General features: G+C 35.9%; 1 protein-coding gene across 1 annotated transcript; it reads right to left on the bottom strand.

The window, feature by feature from the left end:
• Positions 1 to 219: 219 nt before the first annotated feature.
• LOC131848806 (uncharacterized) lies at positions 220 to 4,380 on the bottom strand. The gene is made up of 2 exons (XM_059198741.1): positions 4,014 to 4,380; positions 220 to 3,761 (listed from the first exon to the last, which is right to left on the bottom strand). The coding sequence occupies exons 1-2, from the start codon at positions 4,378 to 4,380 to the stop codon at positions 220 to 222; spliced, it is 3,909 nt and encodes a 1,302-aa protein (XP_059054724.1).
• Between the last annotated feature and the right edge of the window lie 15,036 nt (positions 4,381 to 19,416).

Here is a 19,416-nt window from a genome sequence, read left to right as displayed (position 1 = left end):
AGGAATTAGTGTAGTGCCAATCCTTAGAAAATTAACGTTTCGTACCACGCTAAATTATTTATTTGAACAAACTATTACTAATAATAATTATACAATGATAAACAAAATGTAATGTTATATGGCGCAACCATTCCCCCCCGCCTTGAAGGGACGCCTTCAAAGTAAAAATAGAAACTTAAAATAAACTAAACCTTAACCTAGAACTCGTATTAACTAAAACTAATGTCTAGGTAAGGGGCACAGACGTACAACCGGGCGCAAATAGGAGCCGGTTGCAGTTTTTACACGAACAACCCGAATTACGCCGTCAGAAGCCGGAAAGACCTCTTCAATAACCCCTAAAGGCCAATGAAGTGGTGGCGCATTTTCAGTACGTACAATTACAACAGTTCCGACAGTAATCTGATTGACGGGCGTATTCCATTTTTCGCGAGATTGTAATGTGTGCAGGTACTCCGCTCTCCATCGCTTCCAGAACGTTTGCACTAATCTGTCTAATAATGCGTGGCGTGAAATCAAAGAACTGTCAGCTATTTCTGCGGCGGGCAAATATTTCAACGGAGTAAAATTTAAAAAATGTGCGGGTGTTAGTGCAAGCGGCTCTGACGGATCATTAGATAAAGTCCGACATAATGGTCGAGTATTCATGATTGCCTCTACTTGCGTGAGTACCGTAATCATTTCCTCAAATGATAAAACTTGAACCCCAACGACCCTGAACAAATGCGTTTTCAAACTTTTTATATTAGTCTCCCAGTTACCTCCGAAGTGACTAGCAGCGGGAGTGTTGAGAAACCAAGTCAGGCGGTTTTCTGACAAGACGTGCGCAAATTCGGTGTTAAAATGTTTAGAGCTCAAAAATGCGTGAAGTTCCGAAAGCGTGCGTTTTGCTCCAATATAATTAGTGCCATTATCGGAGTAGATATGAGCTACAGGACCACGACGAGATAAAAACCGTTTAAGAGCTGACATGAAACTTGCTGTACTTAAATCTCCTGCCAATTCTATATGGACGGCGCGGGTTGTTAAACAAACGAATAAACAAATATAAGCTTTAGTAGACCGTATGCCACGACCACGTGTTATAGTTATTTTGAAAGGACCAGCATAATCGGTACCTGTGTGCATGAATGGTTTTAATGTTTCAAGAACACGACAGGGTTTGTGATCTGACATTTCTGGAAATGTCGATTTCGGACGAAGTTTAAAACAAGGTACACATTTGTGCACTCTGTGGCGAATCAAGTTGCGGGCAGATAAAATCCAATATTTCTGCCTTAAAATAGACATCAGTAAATCAGGACCAGCATGACAATTAACTTTATGGTGATAGTCTACTAATAAATCCAATATATGATGTTTCCGGGGAAGAACAATAGGGTGTTTCTGATCAAAATTCAAGTTCGAATTTCTCAAACGACCACCGACTCTAATTATACCTTCTAGAATGAAGGGTTTGAGTCGCTGAAGTGATCGGGAACAAAATTTTCCATTTTGTAAATTGTTAATTTCCCCATGAAAATACAAAGCCTGTAATTCTCGAAGGATTACAAGTTCTGCGTAATCTAAATCTGCTGCGGTTATGAATTTTAGCGGGGTTAATAATTTTGCGAAACGACAGACATAAACTACGCAGCGAAGAAGCTTGGACCAAGAAGAAAAGCGATTTGCCAGAGCGATGAAAACCGATTCTTCTGGCGGTGTACGAGTAACAAAGGAGAGTTTCTTCTCCTCAGGCGGGTCCATAACAGCAGAAGGATTGAAAGTGGTGACTGGCCATTCCGAAAAGGTGGATTTAGCCCACTGCGGGCCGTTGAACCATAGGGGGTGGTGAATTATTTGGGCAGGAGTAAGCCCTCGCGATAGACAGTCGGCTGGATTGTCCGAACCAGACACGTGATAAAAATTGTGCGGTGAAAGCAGAGATTGAATTTTAGAAACTCTATTCGCGACAAAAGTATCCCACCTGTGGGGCGATGCGTGGATCCAACATAAAGCAACTGTTGAATCAGAAAATGCGTGTATTGCCTTAATTGGATAGCGGTTGTTAACAGCGGTAACAATATTATTAATTAAATTAGCGAGCAAAAGCGCTGCGCAAAGTTCGAGTCGGGCCAACGACACGACCTTGCGGGGTGCAACCTTAGATTTTGCACTTATAAGATGCACAGTACTCACACCATCATTCTCGACGTGGAAGTACACAACAGCACCATAAGCCTTTTCACTAGCGTCTGCGAAGCCAATGATGTTCACCACACTGCGTTTTGTGATGTCAACATGGCGCTGTAATTTAATTTGATCTAGACTGGGGAGCTCATCCCTGAAACGTGACCATTGTCTGACGATAACTTCAGGGGGGGCGTCGTCCCAATCGCAGTTGCATAACCATAACTCTTTGACAAGAAGTTTGGCAAATAATATAACGGGTGCTACGAAACCCATTACATCCCACAATCTTGCGACACAAGATAAAATGGTGCGTTTTGTACACTTTTCAGCGGGCGTGCAAATTTTTAAACTAAATAAATCTGAGCTAGGAGACCAGCACAGACCCAGAATTTTATGCGTATCAGACACGTTGAATTCTACGACCGACGAAAGTCGATGTGTTGACGGAATGGAATTTAAAACTACTTGCGAATTGCTCGTCCATTTGACAAGATCAAATTGTCCGGCCTTCATGAGTGAGATGATCTCAGCAGCTGTGACGATAGCCTCATCTTCACTATCTAGACAATATACTAAATCATCCATGTACAGACCGGTGTGAACCGCTTCCTTAGCTTTTGGGAACGATTCGCCTTCGTCGGTGGCTAACTGCTTAATAGTACGCAGTGCAAGAAACGGACTCGATTTGAGTCCAAAACAAACGCGATTAAACTGATAAACCTGGAGAGGTTCGTCAGGCGAAAATCTATACAATATGCGTTGAAATCTGCGGTCACTCTCTCTAATACGAATGCAAAGAAACATTTGCCTAATATCGGCAGAGAGAGCTACTGAAAATAATCTGAAGTTAACTATAATATCAAATAAATTGCGTTGTAAATTCTGTCCATTATAAAGAAGATCGTTGAGAGATACGGACGTGCTAGTTTTAGCGCTAGCATTGAGTACGACGCGCAATTTAGACGTGAGTTTATCTTTTCGAATAACTCCATGGTGCGGTATTATATACGAAGGAGCATTACTATCATCATTAACGAGTGCGGGTGAAATATAACTCTTATCTAAATACTCCGTAATGACGTCATCATAGGCTTGCTTGAGTTCAGGCGAAGCCTGCATTTTGCGTTCGAGACAAAAGAAACATTTCTCGGCTAATCGACGCGAGTCGCCAAGAGAATGTGCATTACCCTTGAAGGGAAGCGCGACGGTATAACGACCGTCGTCCTCGCGAGTGGTAGTGCCAGCATAAATAGCTTCACACTCCTTGTCGTCCGGGCTGAGAATCGGTGCAACATTCACCTCTTCCATTTCCCAGAATCTACATAGAACGGATTCCATCGTGGGTTCGGTAACACAACAATGCGCGGTGGTAGTGTAATTACAATTATCTAACATATTAGACACGGAAGTATCGGTATTTGATCTAGCGGGAGCTGAACCTACAGTAACAAAGCCTAATACGGTCTCAATAGCATACGGCGAGACGTATGCGGGTTGACCTTTAACCTTACGGGACAATATTAAATGCGGGAAAATTGAGGCACCGATTAACATGTCAATGTTCCCAGGAGTAGCGTAATTATCATCGGCTAAAGGCAAATTTTTAAAATTTGAAAATAATGAAATATCGACACTAACAGTCGGTAAACGTTCGGTTATTTTATCTACAACTAAGGATTCCATATCAAATTTAATATTACGATTAAACCGTGAAAAGAATTTTATATGTACAGAACCCTGTGTGGCCTTTGTTGTCCCTCCTATACCTTTAATCGAAAAGGTTGTATTCTGTATACATTGCAATCCCAAGCGATTACAACAATCCCTAGTTACAAAATTACTTTGAGAAGCACTGTCCAATAATGCTCTAATATAATGTTCGTTACCGTCTCTATCGATCATTAAAACACGAGCGGTGGCTAACAATACGGTAGTAGGTACGCGAGGCATATTTTTATTAACATTGTCTGATAACGTGCATAATGCTACGTCTTCCGATGCGCGGGATACGACGGGTGTCGGCGGGGGTGAGTGCGGGGCGCGGTCCGTGCAAGGAGCCGGTCGGCCGCCGCCGCCGCCGCCAACAGCGGGCTGCGTGTGCGACGAGTGCGACGATAGATCCACTGCGCGTGACGTAGTCGCTGTGACCGAACTACCACTGAGTATGTTCGCGGTGGAGGTGGCATTACTATGCTCAAAGTGGAGCATAGTATGATGTTTTGAGTCACATTTGTGACATCGACTATTTGAGTTACAATTAAATACACGGTGATTTTTACTTAGACAATTAATACAGTAGGAATTAGATTTAACAAATCGGAAACGATCATTAGGCGTTAAATTTCGAAAACCTGGACATTTATATAAATGTTTATGTTGTATGTTACACAATGAGCACTTAGGCTGCGGATTAGCGGTTGTAGTATAAGAGTATGTAGATTTATGTTGCATAACTTTCGATGCCGCATCCATACGACGACCGACAACTTTCTTAGTAACTTCTTGGTTGCTTGAAGAAGTGCGTTGCAATATTTTAATGTGATCGCGCACAAATGACACTAATGTATCGAAAGATGGGATGTCGGATCCCCGTTTATCTAGTTCGAAAGCGCGGGCGGTTTCGGAATCTAATTTCTTTAACGCTGTATACAAAAATATAAAATCCGAAAGATTATTAATTTTTAAGTTATTTAACGCGGATACTGAAGTTGCGAATTTATCGAGAAATTGTTCTAAATTATTTATATTTGATGAATGAAAGGGCTTCATTTCGAATATTTGATCTAGGTATGATGATGCGAGCAATCTCTTATCTTCATACTTACTAATTAAAGCATCTAAAATGACCTTATAATTTTCAGAACAAGGGTTTATACCGGCAAATACAGAACGAGCTTTACCTGTCAGTTTACCCATCAAATAATGTAATTTTTCCGAATCTGACAATCTAGGATTGTCATGAACTATGCTTTTGTAAGCTGTATAGAATAAAGACCAGGATCTCAGATCTCCTGAGGCTTCCGGAAGTGGTAGGGGGTGCAGACGAGGCCTGTCCTCATCCCTATTATGCTGATGATGTTTGACATCAGGCGGTACCTCTAGCGATCTTGCGGCTCGTTTTATACGGCAATACAAATCATCAAATGCCATGAGCGGTTGATAATTAATAACATATTTAGGATTCAATTTAGATTCTAAAGTATTTATTTTATCTAACATAGTTTCGAAATCCGAGCGTAATTTGTCAACTGTTTCGATCTCACACAAGAATGTTTCTCTTTCATATTCACTAGAAAGATTATGAGTCCTATCTGTAATACTTTGTATGCGAGAAAACATTAAATCCTTTTTAGCGAGTAACAGGGGTAACTGATTGACATCCGACATGATGAACAACCTATAAATACAAAAACTTGTTTGTACTAATAAATATATAAGAAAGCGGTGCGGTGGAGAACAGATAAATACCTACACAAGTTACGTGCGGTGCGGTGCGGTGCGGTGCGGTGCAATGCGGTGCGATGCGGGCAACGAGAGCCGGCAGTACACAATGTACTTACAATTAAAATACGAAATAATAAACCACAACGTACTCGTGATAGGAATCTGTCAAATATTTATATTAAACAAAGCGATGTCTGTTTATTACAGCGTAAGCAATGTCTTGTTTATTACAGCGAACTAAATTCCAAGTCTATGCCGCTAACCTATTCAATAGTAGACCGGTAGATAGCGATAATATTAAGCTATAATATCGTATGCGTCTCAGCCTATCCTAAGGGGCCTGAGGATATCAATATGTAGGTAGATAGACTACCTACAATGGCGCGAAAGTAATTGATAACTACGAATATAAATGCGGTGACTACAAAAATAAAGTTGTTTTACCTATAGTTAGGTTAAAACAATGCGGGAGTATTACAACAAATCGTAAATACCTACTATTACTTACGATGCGAAATTGAGTTGACACGGAATTTGATATGAATCTATCAGGTAGTTGTACCTACATGTACCTACGAGATTCTAGAAACATCGATATAACGAAATAAAGAAAATGAGGTAGTAAAATACAAATTAATTGTATGCGTTTGTACGAAATATACATAGAAATAAAATATCTAGTGTGGTTTAACCAAATAATTACAATATTCGGCTCGAAATGGACCACTAAAATAATGGCGGCGCGGGTGAAATAAATATTGTTTGATTTTGATTTAAGTGGACTGTATCTAAATAATCTGACGGGTACGTGGATTGACACGATACACTGTTAGGTTGGTGATTGAGAACTGCTTGTGAGGATGGAACACAAAGAAAGACAGTTCTGGTAAGGAAGGAGGCACAGTACCTTTGAATTGTAGGTTGCAGTGCGGCGGCTATCGGTGTCTCCAGGTCCCAGCTACTTGCTTCACAACAATGGCACAAACACAATGGTCTTAAACACACTAGAGCGATGCGGTGGATTAAAATGTTTAGTAATTATCACGAATTACAAAAAAACTTGATCTTAAGCGCGATCAAGGCGGGAATTCAATGTCAACTTCAGCGTTCAATTTTACAGTGACGCGCGAGCGCGATATGTCACTTTCGATACAAGCGAATCTTCTCGCTCGCACTTAAAACAAAGGTATGTGCGGGAATAGGAGAGGATAAAGGAATTAGTGTAGTGCCAATCCTTAGAAAATTAACGTTTCGTACCACGCTAAATTATTTATTTGAACAAACTATTACTAATAATAATTATACAATGATAAACAAAATGTAATGTTATATGGCGCAACCAATTCTTATTATTATTATTATTCTCAATTTTCTTATCACTTGGCGACATTTATTATAGTCAACCTGGCGATAGTTATAATTTTATTATAGTCGACTGTACATACAAAAACATTAAGTAGAAACGTATTTGCAGGTAATTGATTGGAAGAATGAACTCTGACGGTGAACACACTGTGAATGATGAGTCGGAATTCCTGTTTACTTCACATCATACTCCCGAATATAATTTATCATGTCAGAAAGTCCATTTCCTATTTCATAAAAAGGGTCATCGTGTCTATAATGGACACGACAACACTCGCTATTGTGTCCATAACCTTTCAAGTCAACATAGAAGAAAACTAATAACCAATATATACCATCGGGTCGATGTGCTCCCTCTAATATGGTTGAGAGCAATGATGGCTGGCTCATCCGTCATACTTGTGAACTGGAATCTGTTCAGGTTATGAACACTAATTAGATTTTTTGTTTTTTGCAATAGCATATGCTGGTGGTCACTCATTTCTCCCAAATCTGAATTTAAATGACTCTGTATTATTGTTAATATGTACAACATTTTTTTTTAAAGAATACGAGGTAAGTGTCTTTTCAGTTCTTCTCATCTCGAAATCATTCCTACATGAATAAAGATATTTTGAATTTAAAATATAGGTCACAGAAACTACCTACGGCATTCACAAATCAAAATATCTATATTCATGTAGGTCTATTACTGACTCTTATGATATGTCAAATCTACCGACTGTTCGGAGTGCTTTCGAGGTAAGAATTAACAAGAATGTCAGCTCTTATTCTTTTCAAGTGAGCTTGTACATGATTGCAAAAATACAGATTCATTTTTAAAATAAATTAGGGAGAATATAGTGACAACCAGTATATGCTATTGTATTTTTATCAAAAAGAATTCTAATCGGAGGGCGTAACCCAATAGTCTTTAGATTTTTTTACACATACAACTTCCCAACATAATAGACATAAAACACTCAGATCAATACAAATATCATACTCATGAATACAAATTTTTGTACCGTGCGAGGAATCGAACCGAAGTAAAGTGGCATGCTAAGTCGCTAGATCACCGAGAATTTCACCTTCCCCACCCTACAACCGAAACACAACTTAAAAAGCAAGCAGCTTGGCGGCTGAAATTATATTTTATCGATAATTTATAATAATAAAAATATTATTATTTATACTTTTATAAATATATTTTAAAGTGTTCTTACAATGACACTGATTACGAATCAATAAGTGTGGTAAAAGCCAACAGGCTCCAATAATGTGGTAAAGTGTACAAATGCCACACACTAACTTATGTGAGCAATACCTGTGCCACGAGTACTACACATAACGACATTAAGGTCGAGATGAAGTTATTTCTGAATAATTTACCTGAATATATATTTTTTTTTATCAACCAACTCCAATAATAAGGAGTTTGTTTCTTCAAACTATAGTTTCTTATTATTATAATAGTAAACATGATACTATTTATCCCTTTAAAAATGCACCTTAAAGTATTGTTTTAATGTCACTGATTACGAATCAATAGGTGTGGTAAAACCTAACAAGGCTCCAATAATGTGGTAAAGTGTACAAATGCCACACGCCAACGTGCGAGCAATACCTGTGCCCTCAATGCTACACATACCGACCCTTAAGGTCGCGATGACGTCATTTCTAAGAAAGTTAACCCCATATATTTATTTTTTATCAACCAACTTCAAGGAGGTTGGAGGTAAAGAGACTATTTCATAATAATCATTATATTAATACTTGAAGCACAAAACTGTTATTTTACGAAAATTACGCAGATGGAAATAATTTAAAGAAATTTCGCACCCTTATTATCATCACCATCATTAAATAATATAAAACAAAGTCGCTGTCGTTGTCTATCGTTCCCTATGTATGCTTAAATCTTTAAAACTACGCTACGGACTTTGAAGCGGTTTTTTTATATATAAAGTGATTCAAGGGGAAGGTTTATATGTATAATACATGTAAACCCGGGCGAAGCCGGGGCGAATAGCTAGTAGTTTATATAGAAAAGGTGTGCAAAATGTTTTTTTAAATTATTCGTAATTAACTTTAATTATTTTAAAATATATTACATTAAAATAATAAAAGAAACATTACACACTGGCATGAATTTGACATATACATACTTATTTTTAAGTCTGTAGTCAAATTGAGAACTAATCAATATTATTTGTCTGTACTTTTTGACAATAGAACGTATATAGTATTCAAACTTATAATTTGAATTAATTATTGATTGTTATATTTTTTCAAGTGCAATAAATAGTACTTAGAGAGTCTTACTGAATAGAATAAAAAAACTCTAATATAATTTACTTATGGTCGAATTTCGTTCACTGGGCGACTAGTAAAAATAATTATTCGAATTTAGAACATCCACCATTTTGAAATCGTTTAATAAAATTGAACGAGTTACTTCGAATTTCGAATTTCGAATACTCTGTCAAAGAACCATTGCATGTAATAGTGAATGAAGGATTTCGTCGATTGTGGCAATGATTGATGGAAATTCTATAGAAGCTGGCACAGATTTAGATGTCAATTCGTTTATCGGCAAATACGTTACATTCACACGTCCCCTTTTTCCCGCCTTTCTTTATATTATTCTTACTCTATGTATGACTATAAGCGACTCACTACATATGCATAATTTATTGTACATTTTTATGTTACGTTGCTTTTAAGATAAATAAATGATATTAATAATCTCAGGACAATTCACACAGCGCCATCTTGACCCAAGTTAAGTTAGCTAAAAGCTTGTGTTATGGGTACTATATAACGGATAGAAATGCATAGATCCTTCGTAAATACATACATATAATGCATAGAAATCAGCCAGACCGAAGTAAAGAATCATACTCATGAATACAAATATTTGTGCCGTGCGAGGAATCGAACCCGCGACGGTATGCACCGAGGTCGTCAAATATATAAATATATATTATATGTACATTAAAGAAACCTATTGTAAATTTAGTAATGACATATTGTAATTTAAATAATATAAATTAAATATTGTAATGGGTGAAAACTGTGATTGGTACAGTTTATGCTGTAAATAATATAAATGACGTGGTGGAGTAACTTGAAACAGTCATGCTCGCTATAAAGTTCAAACTTGTGGCGGCGTGGTGGGTCGGGTCGATGTGTGTCTCTCCCTCTAATATGTGTGTGCAATGATAGCTGGCTCATCCGTCATACTCGTGAACGGGTGCTGCTTGTGGGGATTGGTCTGTTCAGGTTGCGAACACTAATTAGATTTTTTTTTTCTATAGCATATGCTGGTGGTCACCCTATACCTCCCAATTTTGAATTTAAATGAATCTGTATTATTGTAAATATGTACAACATTTAAAAAAATACGAGCTGAGTTTCTTGTCAGTTCTTCTCATCTCGAAATCATTCCGAACTGACGGTAGATTTGACATATCATAAGAGTCTATAATAGACTTACATGAATAAAGATAATTTGAATTTTAATTAAATTTAAGAGTCTGTAATAGACCTACATGAATAAAGATAATTTGAATTTGAATGTTTAAAATTCGTTTGTAATTTATTAATATTCTCATCATTTTTTCATATTCAAGGAAATTTTTTAAACTTCATTCATTGAAAGTGATTACGTTGCTTTTTAAAGCTTGTTTGACTTCCGCTCCTCGGGATATTTTAAAAGTAATTTATTTCTGAGTTAATAAATGAAACTTTATGTTTTTAATCACTTAAATAAATATGTAATATTCTATAACTACAACGGATAATCTCTGTATCTACTTTACATAGTTATGTATACAATTAATAAAATTTAACACGTCTGTTTGTCAAAATTAACAGCTTTTCACTAAATTCATATGAAAGTATATATATAGTACTTCATGAAAATCACTCTATATATAAAAAAAACCGCTTCAAAATCTATTGCATAGTTTTAAAGATTTAAGCATAGATAGGACAGACAGCGACAGCAACTTTGTTTTATACTATGTAATTATATGTCTGTGTCATCTTGCCAATCTCTGAAACGGCTGGGCCGATTATGACGGCACTTTCAATCACTGACAGCTAATTATAAGGAGCAACTAAGGTTACTTTTATTTTAGAAATTTTGTTTATATCGATTTTTTTTAATGGCTCGATTAAGAACTAATATTTATGAATAGAATTATTTGTATCGGTCTGTGTGTTATATGTATATTTTAGTAGATGATAATGAAATTATGCATCCGCTTGCGCTAACGGTTTACGCTGGCGGGGCACCAGTGGAAGATGATAAGATGAGGTCAGGTCAGTTAGCCCATCGTGACAAATTTACCAAGAATTTACCACGATGGTTTCCAGGGGGAACCGCGTGGAGGTCAACCTGACATAGTACATTGCTAGCAATAAGATTACTAACAATTCTCTGTCCCCCCTCCTATGTACATTATGCATTTTTAAAAAAAAATGTATTTGAGTATTTATATCAGTTATCTAGTACCCATAACACAAGCTCCGTTTACCTTGGGACTAGATGGCGCTGTTTGGTTTTTCCAGGATTGTTATTATTACTATTTGTTATAACTGATACCATAATTTATAAATTTCTGACCAACTTTTTTACTACAAACAAAGTCTTTTATAATTAATGATAATAATCAGGCATAGGTTACAATGGTGAGTAACAAATTCATATATAGATGTATGCAAGACTGAATCTTAAAATTATTTACTTTTGGTTTCTAATTGTTTGGAGTTGGACGCCAGAGTAAATTACTTTAGAATTACTCATTTGTTAATACACCTTCTGTATATTTCATCTGCACATTGCAGAACTCATGACCCACATAAACAAACCCCATCTGTACCCCGCCATAATAAGTGAAACCATCCTAATTGAGTTACTCCTTAGTTAGTGTAACCATCAAAGAACCAACCGCCAAATTTCATTTATTAATTTAATTGTTACTAGTTTTTAACCTCCATTTTTTTAAATTCAATTCTATACTTTATTATCTGACAACTTAAAAAGAATAGGTAAGTAAAGTACTGTAGTTTAAAATCAAACGCACTGTTGCAATTCAATCTGCTGTCAGTTTTATTAAAACGTAATGTCATCGTAATTAACAAGTACTAAACACATTCCCGTATTTTAATTTGAAAAAACATCCAAAAAGAGTGTATCCTGAAAATAACACGCGCGAAGATCCTTCGCTATGATTTATATGATACTAGCTAGTATTATATATATAAGTCTTCCTCTTGAATTACTGTATTTATTAAAAAAATCTCTTCAAAATTGCGTAATTTTACAGATTTAAGCATACATAGGGACGGACAGACAGCGATAGCGACTTTTTTTTAGCTGTGTAAAGATGATTAATTCCTTGAATGCTATTGGTAGAGTAAAGTAAGAGTAGTCTAGAAAAAATATCTTTAAGCGGGTCAGGAGTCGCTGTTGTTGATAGTACCTGAATCATGGAAGTGTCATTCTTGAAGTGGATTATAATAAAAGTAACTCTTGTGGTAGAGCTCAGCATTGCATGAGGACTGATATGACCTGACATTTGTAACTCTGACAAACTGAGTTACAATTACTGTAATTTCTCTGCCCTATCCTTTGCAACCAACCGCTAAAAAGTCGAGCCGCTGTTGTCGTTATATAGATGTAAAATCAGATGAGATGAGATCAAGCGCAAACCCATTACTAATAAAAAAAATGCGATGGTTTCTCTTTCCATTAAGTAGACTTCAACATGTGTGCGATTCCAGTTACGAAAAAAACAGTTGGTATCTTAACTTTTTATACGAAAATAGAACAATTCAACTTAGAACTTTGTACTTCGGATAATACCTGTCTTCGCGTACAATACGTATACGTACCTACTATAAATAATTCTGAAACAAACAAATCCAAACAGTCGTAAACAACCATTGAACTATAGAGGAACTATTTTTTTTTAATGACGTTGGAAATTTTGCCATGTGTATGATACAATTATCGCCTCTTTTGATACTGGCACATAATATATTTTTTATAAATTATATATATTCATTAGAGTCGTCTTTTGTTTTTTTATTTTTTTATTTCAACATGTGATTATTAATTGACTCTCGATTGAAACTCGACTAGCTGTAATTGTGGAAGGATGGATGGATGTTTGATCCTATTTCATATAGAAACTATTGAATGGATTTTAATGAAACTTTACAATAATATAGCTTATACATCAGAATAACGTAGATTACACCGCGTGTTCAGTTATTTAGTAGAATATATTTGGGAATAATTTTTACATCCGAGAGTTATATTTCATAGAGTCCATTTATAATTATGTCCAGTCCATATATATATCATGCTTGCGCAAATGATCAGAGCATAATACGAATCAAGTATTACTACTGCATCTGGGATTACAGCTGTGACGATATATATATATATCCTCACAGCTGTAATCCCAGGATATATATATATACAGACAGCTTTTGTGGTCTAGCCTTTGAGGTTTATCTCACTGCTTTACTTCTGATCATCGTTGGTTTTTTTTATGGATGATAATGGAATGGTACACCCGCCTGCGCTAACGGTTTACGCTGACGGGGCACCAGTGGAGGATGATAAGATGAGCTCAAGCTCATCTTATACGCTAACCGACCTGACCTCATGGTCAGGTTAGCCCATCGTGACAAATACACCAGGAATTTATCACGATGGTTTACTAACAATCCCCTCCCCGCCCCCTGATGATCGTTGGTTCGATTCCTCGACCGGTCTTCTTCTTCTTCTTCATCCTCGCTTCTTCCCGTTACTCGGGGTCGGCTTTTCTAATCCTGGGGCGCTATACATTTCGCTGGTAAGCATCCTCATTTGACAGGCCCAACTCCTTCATGTCCCTATGGACATTTGTCAACCAGGTAGTTGGTGGCCTGCCTCGTGCTCTTTTTGTTGTTGTGCCGGTGCAAACATTTATATTCATGAATATGTTTGTATTGATCTTAGTGTTTTCTGTGTTTATGTATGGGTTTATAAAAAAATGTATCTATGTATTTATAATACTTGTCTAGTAGCATTCAAGGAGTTGTTTTGTTAAAGGGTTGGCCTCGGCTATAGTCGATAGTACATATGATATCTTATTGATGCGATATGTTCTTGTTACAGAATGGTTTTGTTCCAGATCTTTCCATTTTATGATATTTTCCTTGTGCGGACGATAAACAACTTGGAGTCTACGTAATCTGGTATATTTTGTTTATATTACATAACATGACATATATAATAATAATAGTAAAAATAATATAATAATAATTATTATTATTTTTAATATATCGACGACCTCGGTGGTCTAGCGGTCAATGGTCGCGGGTTCGATTCCTCGCACGGCACAAACATTTGTATCCATGAGTATGATTGTTTGTATCAATCTGGGTATTTTCTATGTATAATATGTATGTATTTACAAAAAAAATATATCTAAGTATATGTATCAGTTATCTAGTACCCATAACACAAGCTTTAGCTAGCTTAACTTGGGTCTAGATGGCGCTGTGTGAATTATCCTGAAAAAAAAAAATATACCATCCACTGGAGTGATCTCAAAATCATTGCATTCTTCATTACATGAACTGCAATTAAGGAAATTTAGCTACATTGAACTACAGAAATCCACTGTATTGTGTTCAATAGTTAGGAAATTTTTAAACAGCCCAGTAAACAATATTTAAAAATACAATTGTGTGAACATGTGACTTGGTGATATAAGCCCGTCCTTGTGATCACTATAAAATAACCGATATATGTATATTGTGAAACTGTGGAAATAATAATAATAGTAATAATAACCCTGGATAATTCACACAGCATCACCTAGTCTCAAGCTTAGCAGACCTTGTGTTATGGGTACTAGATGGCTGATGTAAATACCTGAATGTATACATAATAAATATAAAATCACCCAGACCAATACCAACAATCATACTCATGAATATAAATTTTGTATCATGCGAGGAATCGAACCCACGACCGTAGTAAAAAGCGGTGTGTTAAACCGCTAGACCACCACGGCTTTCAAAGTTTGTCTATAGATTATCATTTTCTACTAAATACACATTCAACTTTGTCATTCCAATATCTCTTAATTGTAAAGTCGGTTAAAGAAGTGATATAGCCGTGTCATTGAACCCTAAACGCTGAGCGCAGTTCAAACGCGGGTAGTTTATTAAAAACCTGTCAACTGTGGCTGCTCCGAGCCTGCCAGTTGTCGCCAAATGACACTGCGCTGTTTGTTCGTTTATGTACATTGTTTATTATGAAACTGCTGTTAATTACCACCGTTTATGGTGTTAACTTAGTTTACGGCCTCTGTAACATTACGTAGACACTTAACTGTAACTAGCTGCCGACTTAACCGTATAACTTTTTTGTTTGTTAACCAATTGTAATAAAACAAATATAAATTCTAAGTGAAGCTTATTCGAATATATAAATAAATCAGTCGTTTCTGATTATTAGTGGTACCAGTGCAGGATGATAAGACGAGCATCAACCTGCACTGGTACCACTAGTGATCGAGCATCAAGTCAAGAGCCACTATTTGAGCTTACGTGTAACAGCTTAGATCGCATCATCATTTAGCGGTGTGTTTGCTGTCAAAGGAGATCAAATTGAGAACTAAAAAAAAAAATAAAGACTGGTCGGTTGGCCCAGCATGGCGAAATCATCAGAAATTAACGACGATGGTTCCAAACCTGTACGGATACTAGTATTTCAAATATTCCATTACTAGTATTTACTAGTATTTCTAATTGTCTCCCTTCTACAATAACTTTCCTAAGAACGCAACACTTATAACATCTTACGCGACAAGGCCGCCCGAGGCAGGTTCTTATTGATCCCAATGACCCCATAACGGCAACTAACCTCCCTACGGGTCCACCCGTTCCGTCACCACCACGCTATCACACAAAAACACGACACCGTCTTCGCCAGCGAGGACTTCGACCTCAATCGCACAGTACAGCGCATACCCGCGCTCTACACCGGCACCTTCGATCAATCCTCCATCTAATTCAAAAGTCAGTCAGAAATATTAAATGATAAATAAGTTATTTTAATGTCAGATAAATTCAGGTAAGATAATCTCTACATAATATAAAAAGAAGTCGTTTCCGGTGACTGTTCACTTAGATCTTTTAAACTACGCAACGGATTATAATGCTGTTTTTAGCAATAGATAGAGTTAATCTAGAGGAAGGTTTAAACGTATAATACATTAAAAAACAGTTGTTTCTTCCAACATCAAGTATACCATTAAAAGAATAGACTTTAAAAAAAAGATATTCAGTTAAGTTTCATGCTAGTTCTTCTCAATTCAATCTGTATACTAAACTGAATTGTATGAAAAAAAAATAATACAAAAAATTTCACGTTTTGATTTGATTTGTACACCCGTATAAAGCCGGAGCGTGTAGCTAGTATTACATATATGTAATCTAAAACGGGGTAGACACAACATAGCAACTACGGTCTCTACATATAATATTCAAATATATATAGAGACAATATATAGCAACATACAATAGCTTTGTTCGTGTAATCAATCTAATTAACGGCGCAGAGACTGCGCATATTAGTTTGAGACGAGATTTATCCCCTAATTGTACATTAACCCGTGCCACGTGACGAAAGTGCCCTATTATCGGCCATTTATTTCGAAATTGCCCTATTTGTTGTCTTATATTTAGTAACAGCCGTTTTAGCCCCATTCTTATATTGAGTCTTTGGTGATTTGACAGCCTGGGTGGTATAGCGGTTGGTGGTTGCGAGTTCGATTCCTGGCACAGTACTAACTTGTTGTATTCATGATTATAATTGTTCCTAGCGGTCTGGATGTTTTCTATATATATTGGGTATGTATTTAAAAAAAAAGTATATTAGTATTTGTATCAGTTGTTTAGTACCCATAAAACCAGGGTATCCAGGGTATTATTTATTTTTGCAAGCAATAGTGTTTCTAATGTTTTCAGACTAGACGTAAATATATGAGTGTTATACATATTTTTAAGTTTGACGACGTTTGATTTGTCTGCCTTTGGCATCGTAGCCTTTGAATGACAGAACCGATTGTAATGTGGTTTTTTTTTAAACCTGACGTAGTAAATTGTAGCTGTAAACCCATCCCGATGATGGGTTTACAGCAACAATTTACTAGATTTTTGATTCCTAAAGATTAATATTTTATATATTTATGAATACTAGTTGCATATTTCTAAATTATAATATTAATACCGGTTTAGATTTCTTTAAGTCTAAATCAAATTTATCTAGAATTGAATTGAAAGAGGAAAACTGATGTAATACTAAGAAAGATGACGTAAGCTTCCCGATCTACAATGTTATTTTAAAAGAGCCAAATGAAATTATGTAACAGAACCTTTGGCAGCTTCATCTAAGAATTGCAAGACACGTGTCGCAATCGTGTTACAAGTAGAAAATTGGATCGTGAAGAAAATCGAGTTGTAACTAAAGACTACTGGACAGGTTTTAAAATGTAATTACTGTTAGAAGTAAAGAAGGAGAAAAAGAAATAATATATAATTTTATTTTTATTTATAGCCTTTGTGCTGATGCTCATCAGCTTGTCCCAAGACATAGGCCTCGTACAAAAGACTCCAGGCTCCTCTGCCCAACGCCTTCCTTCTCCATGTTGGTCCTCCGCCACTGCCCTTATATCGTCCTCCCACCTCTTTTTCCGTCGCCCTCGTTATCTTTTTTCTTCTCTTTAATATAATATAAGCACTTTTGAATAGTCACATTTTTTTGTTCTACCGCTCATTCGGAATGTAGACTCATATTACAATCAGTTAACATTGTCAATGCTATGAATTTTAAGTTAGATATTTTCTACAAAAATATTATTATCATTTATAAATTCTTCAAGATTATAATAAGCTTTTTTACAATGAAAATATTTTATAAGACATTTGAATCTTTTTTCTGAGAAATTGAGTACAGACTCTGGCAGTTTATTGTAAAACCTTATGCAAATAAAGGTAACTGTATTATTAAAGTGGTGAATATAATTAGGAAAAGACAGTGATTTTTAGGAAGAAATAGCATATTTAATATATATAATAGAGTAACTGATTATGAATTTTGATTGGTTAAGAATGACGACCTCGGTGGTCTAGCGGTTTAGCACACCGCTTTACTTCTGTTGGGTTCGATTCCTCGCACGGTGCAAAGTTGATTCATGAGTATGATTGTTTGTATCGGTATGGGTCATTTTTATATGTATTATATATGGATTTGCAACAAATATATCTAAGTATTTATATCAATTGTCTAGTGCCCATAATACAAGCTCTGCTTACCGTGGGACTAGATGGAGCGGTGTTATTTATCCAGGGTTATTTATTATTTATGTATTTATATATTGATAAATGACATATTGTAATTTAAGTACTGTATTGTATTACAATATGTATATATATTTAATTACTGTGTTGGGATTCTTACTGCCTACACTCTAAATAATATAAATGACGTAGTGGAGTAACTTGAAACATATACTCGCTATAAAGTTGAAACTTGTGGCGGCGTGGTTGGCCGGGTAAATGTACTCCCTGTAATATAATTAAGTCCAATGATGGCTGGCTCATCCGTCATACTCGTGAACGTGTGCTGTTTGTGGGAACTGGTCTGTCGGGTTACGGCCACTGATTTGACTTTTTTTTGACAGAATTGCATGGCGTATGCTGTACACTCACTAGGTCACTCTATTCTCCCAAATTTGAATTTAAAAACGAATCTAAATTTTAATATACATGTACAAGCACATTTTGAAAAGAATAAGATAATAAGATATTATATGATATGTATATGGAATATTTGATTTCATATTTATTTATAGATTAATATATATATATGTATTTGTGTATGTATATGCATGTGTTTACATGTATTTACTTTTAGTATAGGTATGTATATTATTATATTTTTTTACCTATTGTTTTCTTATTGATTATATTTGTACCGCCTACAATTTTTCTCTGCACAGCCTGTGGTTGACTGGTAGAAAATACCGTAAGGCGTTAAGTCCGCCATATGTACTTTTACCTTGGTATTTTGTGCATTGAAGTTATATAAATAAATAAAAAAGATCTTTTTCTAGTCAGTTGTTCTAAACTGAAAAGCAATTCGAACTGACGGTAGATTTGACATATCATAAGAGTCTGTAAGACCTACATGAATAGAGATATTTTGATTTGATAAAATATGATTGATTTTATGTACGAGTACAGCTCGCGACTACAGTTTGTATTCACACGTTTCGACTTGTAAAATGTGAACTTACAAGGATTGTTTAAAAGAGCAACACACAAGTTTCTTGCTTATTCCTCTTGTGATGAGACAGCTTTCCGAATAAGCGGTAGATT

Source organism: Achroia grisella, unplaced genomic scaffold, assembly GCF_030625045.1.
Source record: "Achroia grisella isolate CSIRO2021 unplaced genomic scaffold, CSIRO_AGI_Agris_v1 utg592, whole genome shotgun sequence".
Lineage (NCBI taxonomy): Eukaryota > Metazoa > Arthropoda > Insecta > Lepidoptera > Pyralidae > Achroia > Achroia grisella.
Note: the sequence above shows the minus strand (reverse complement) of the source record. Positions and strands in the feature narration are given on the sequence as shown.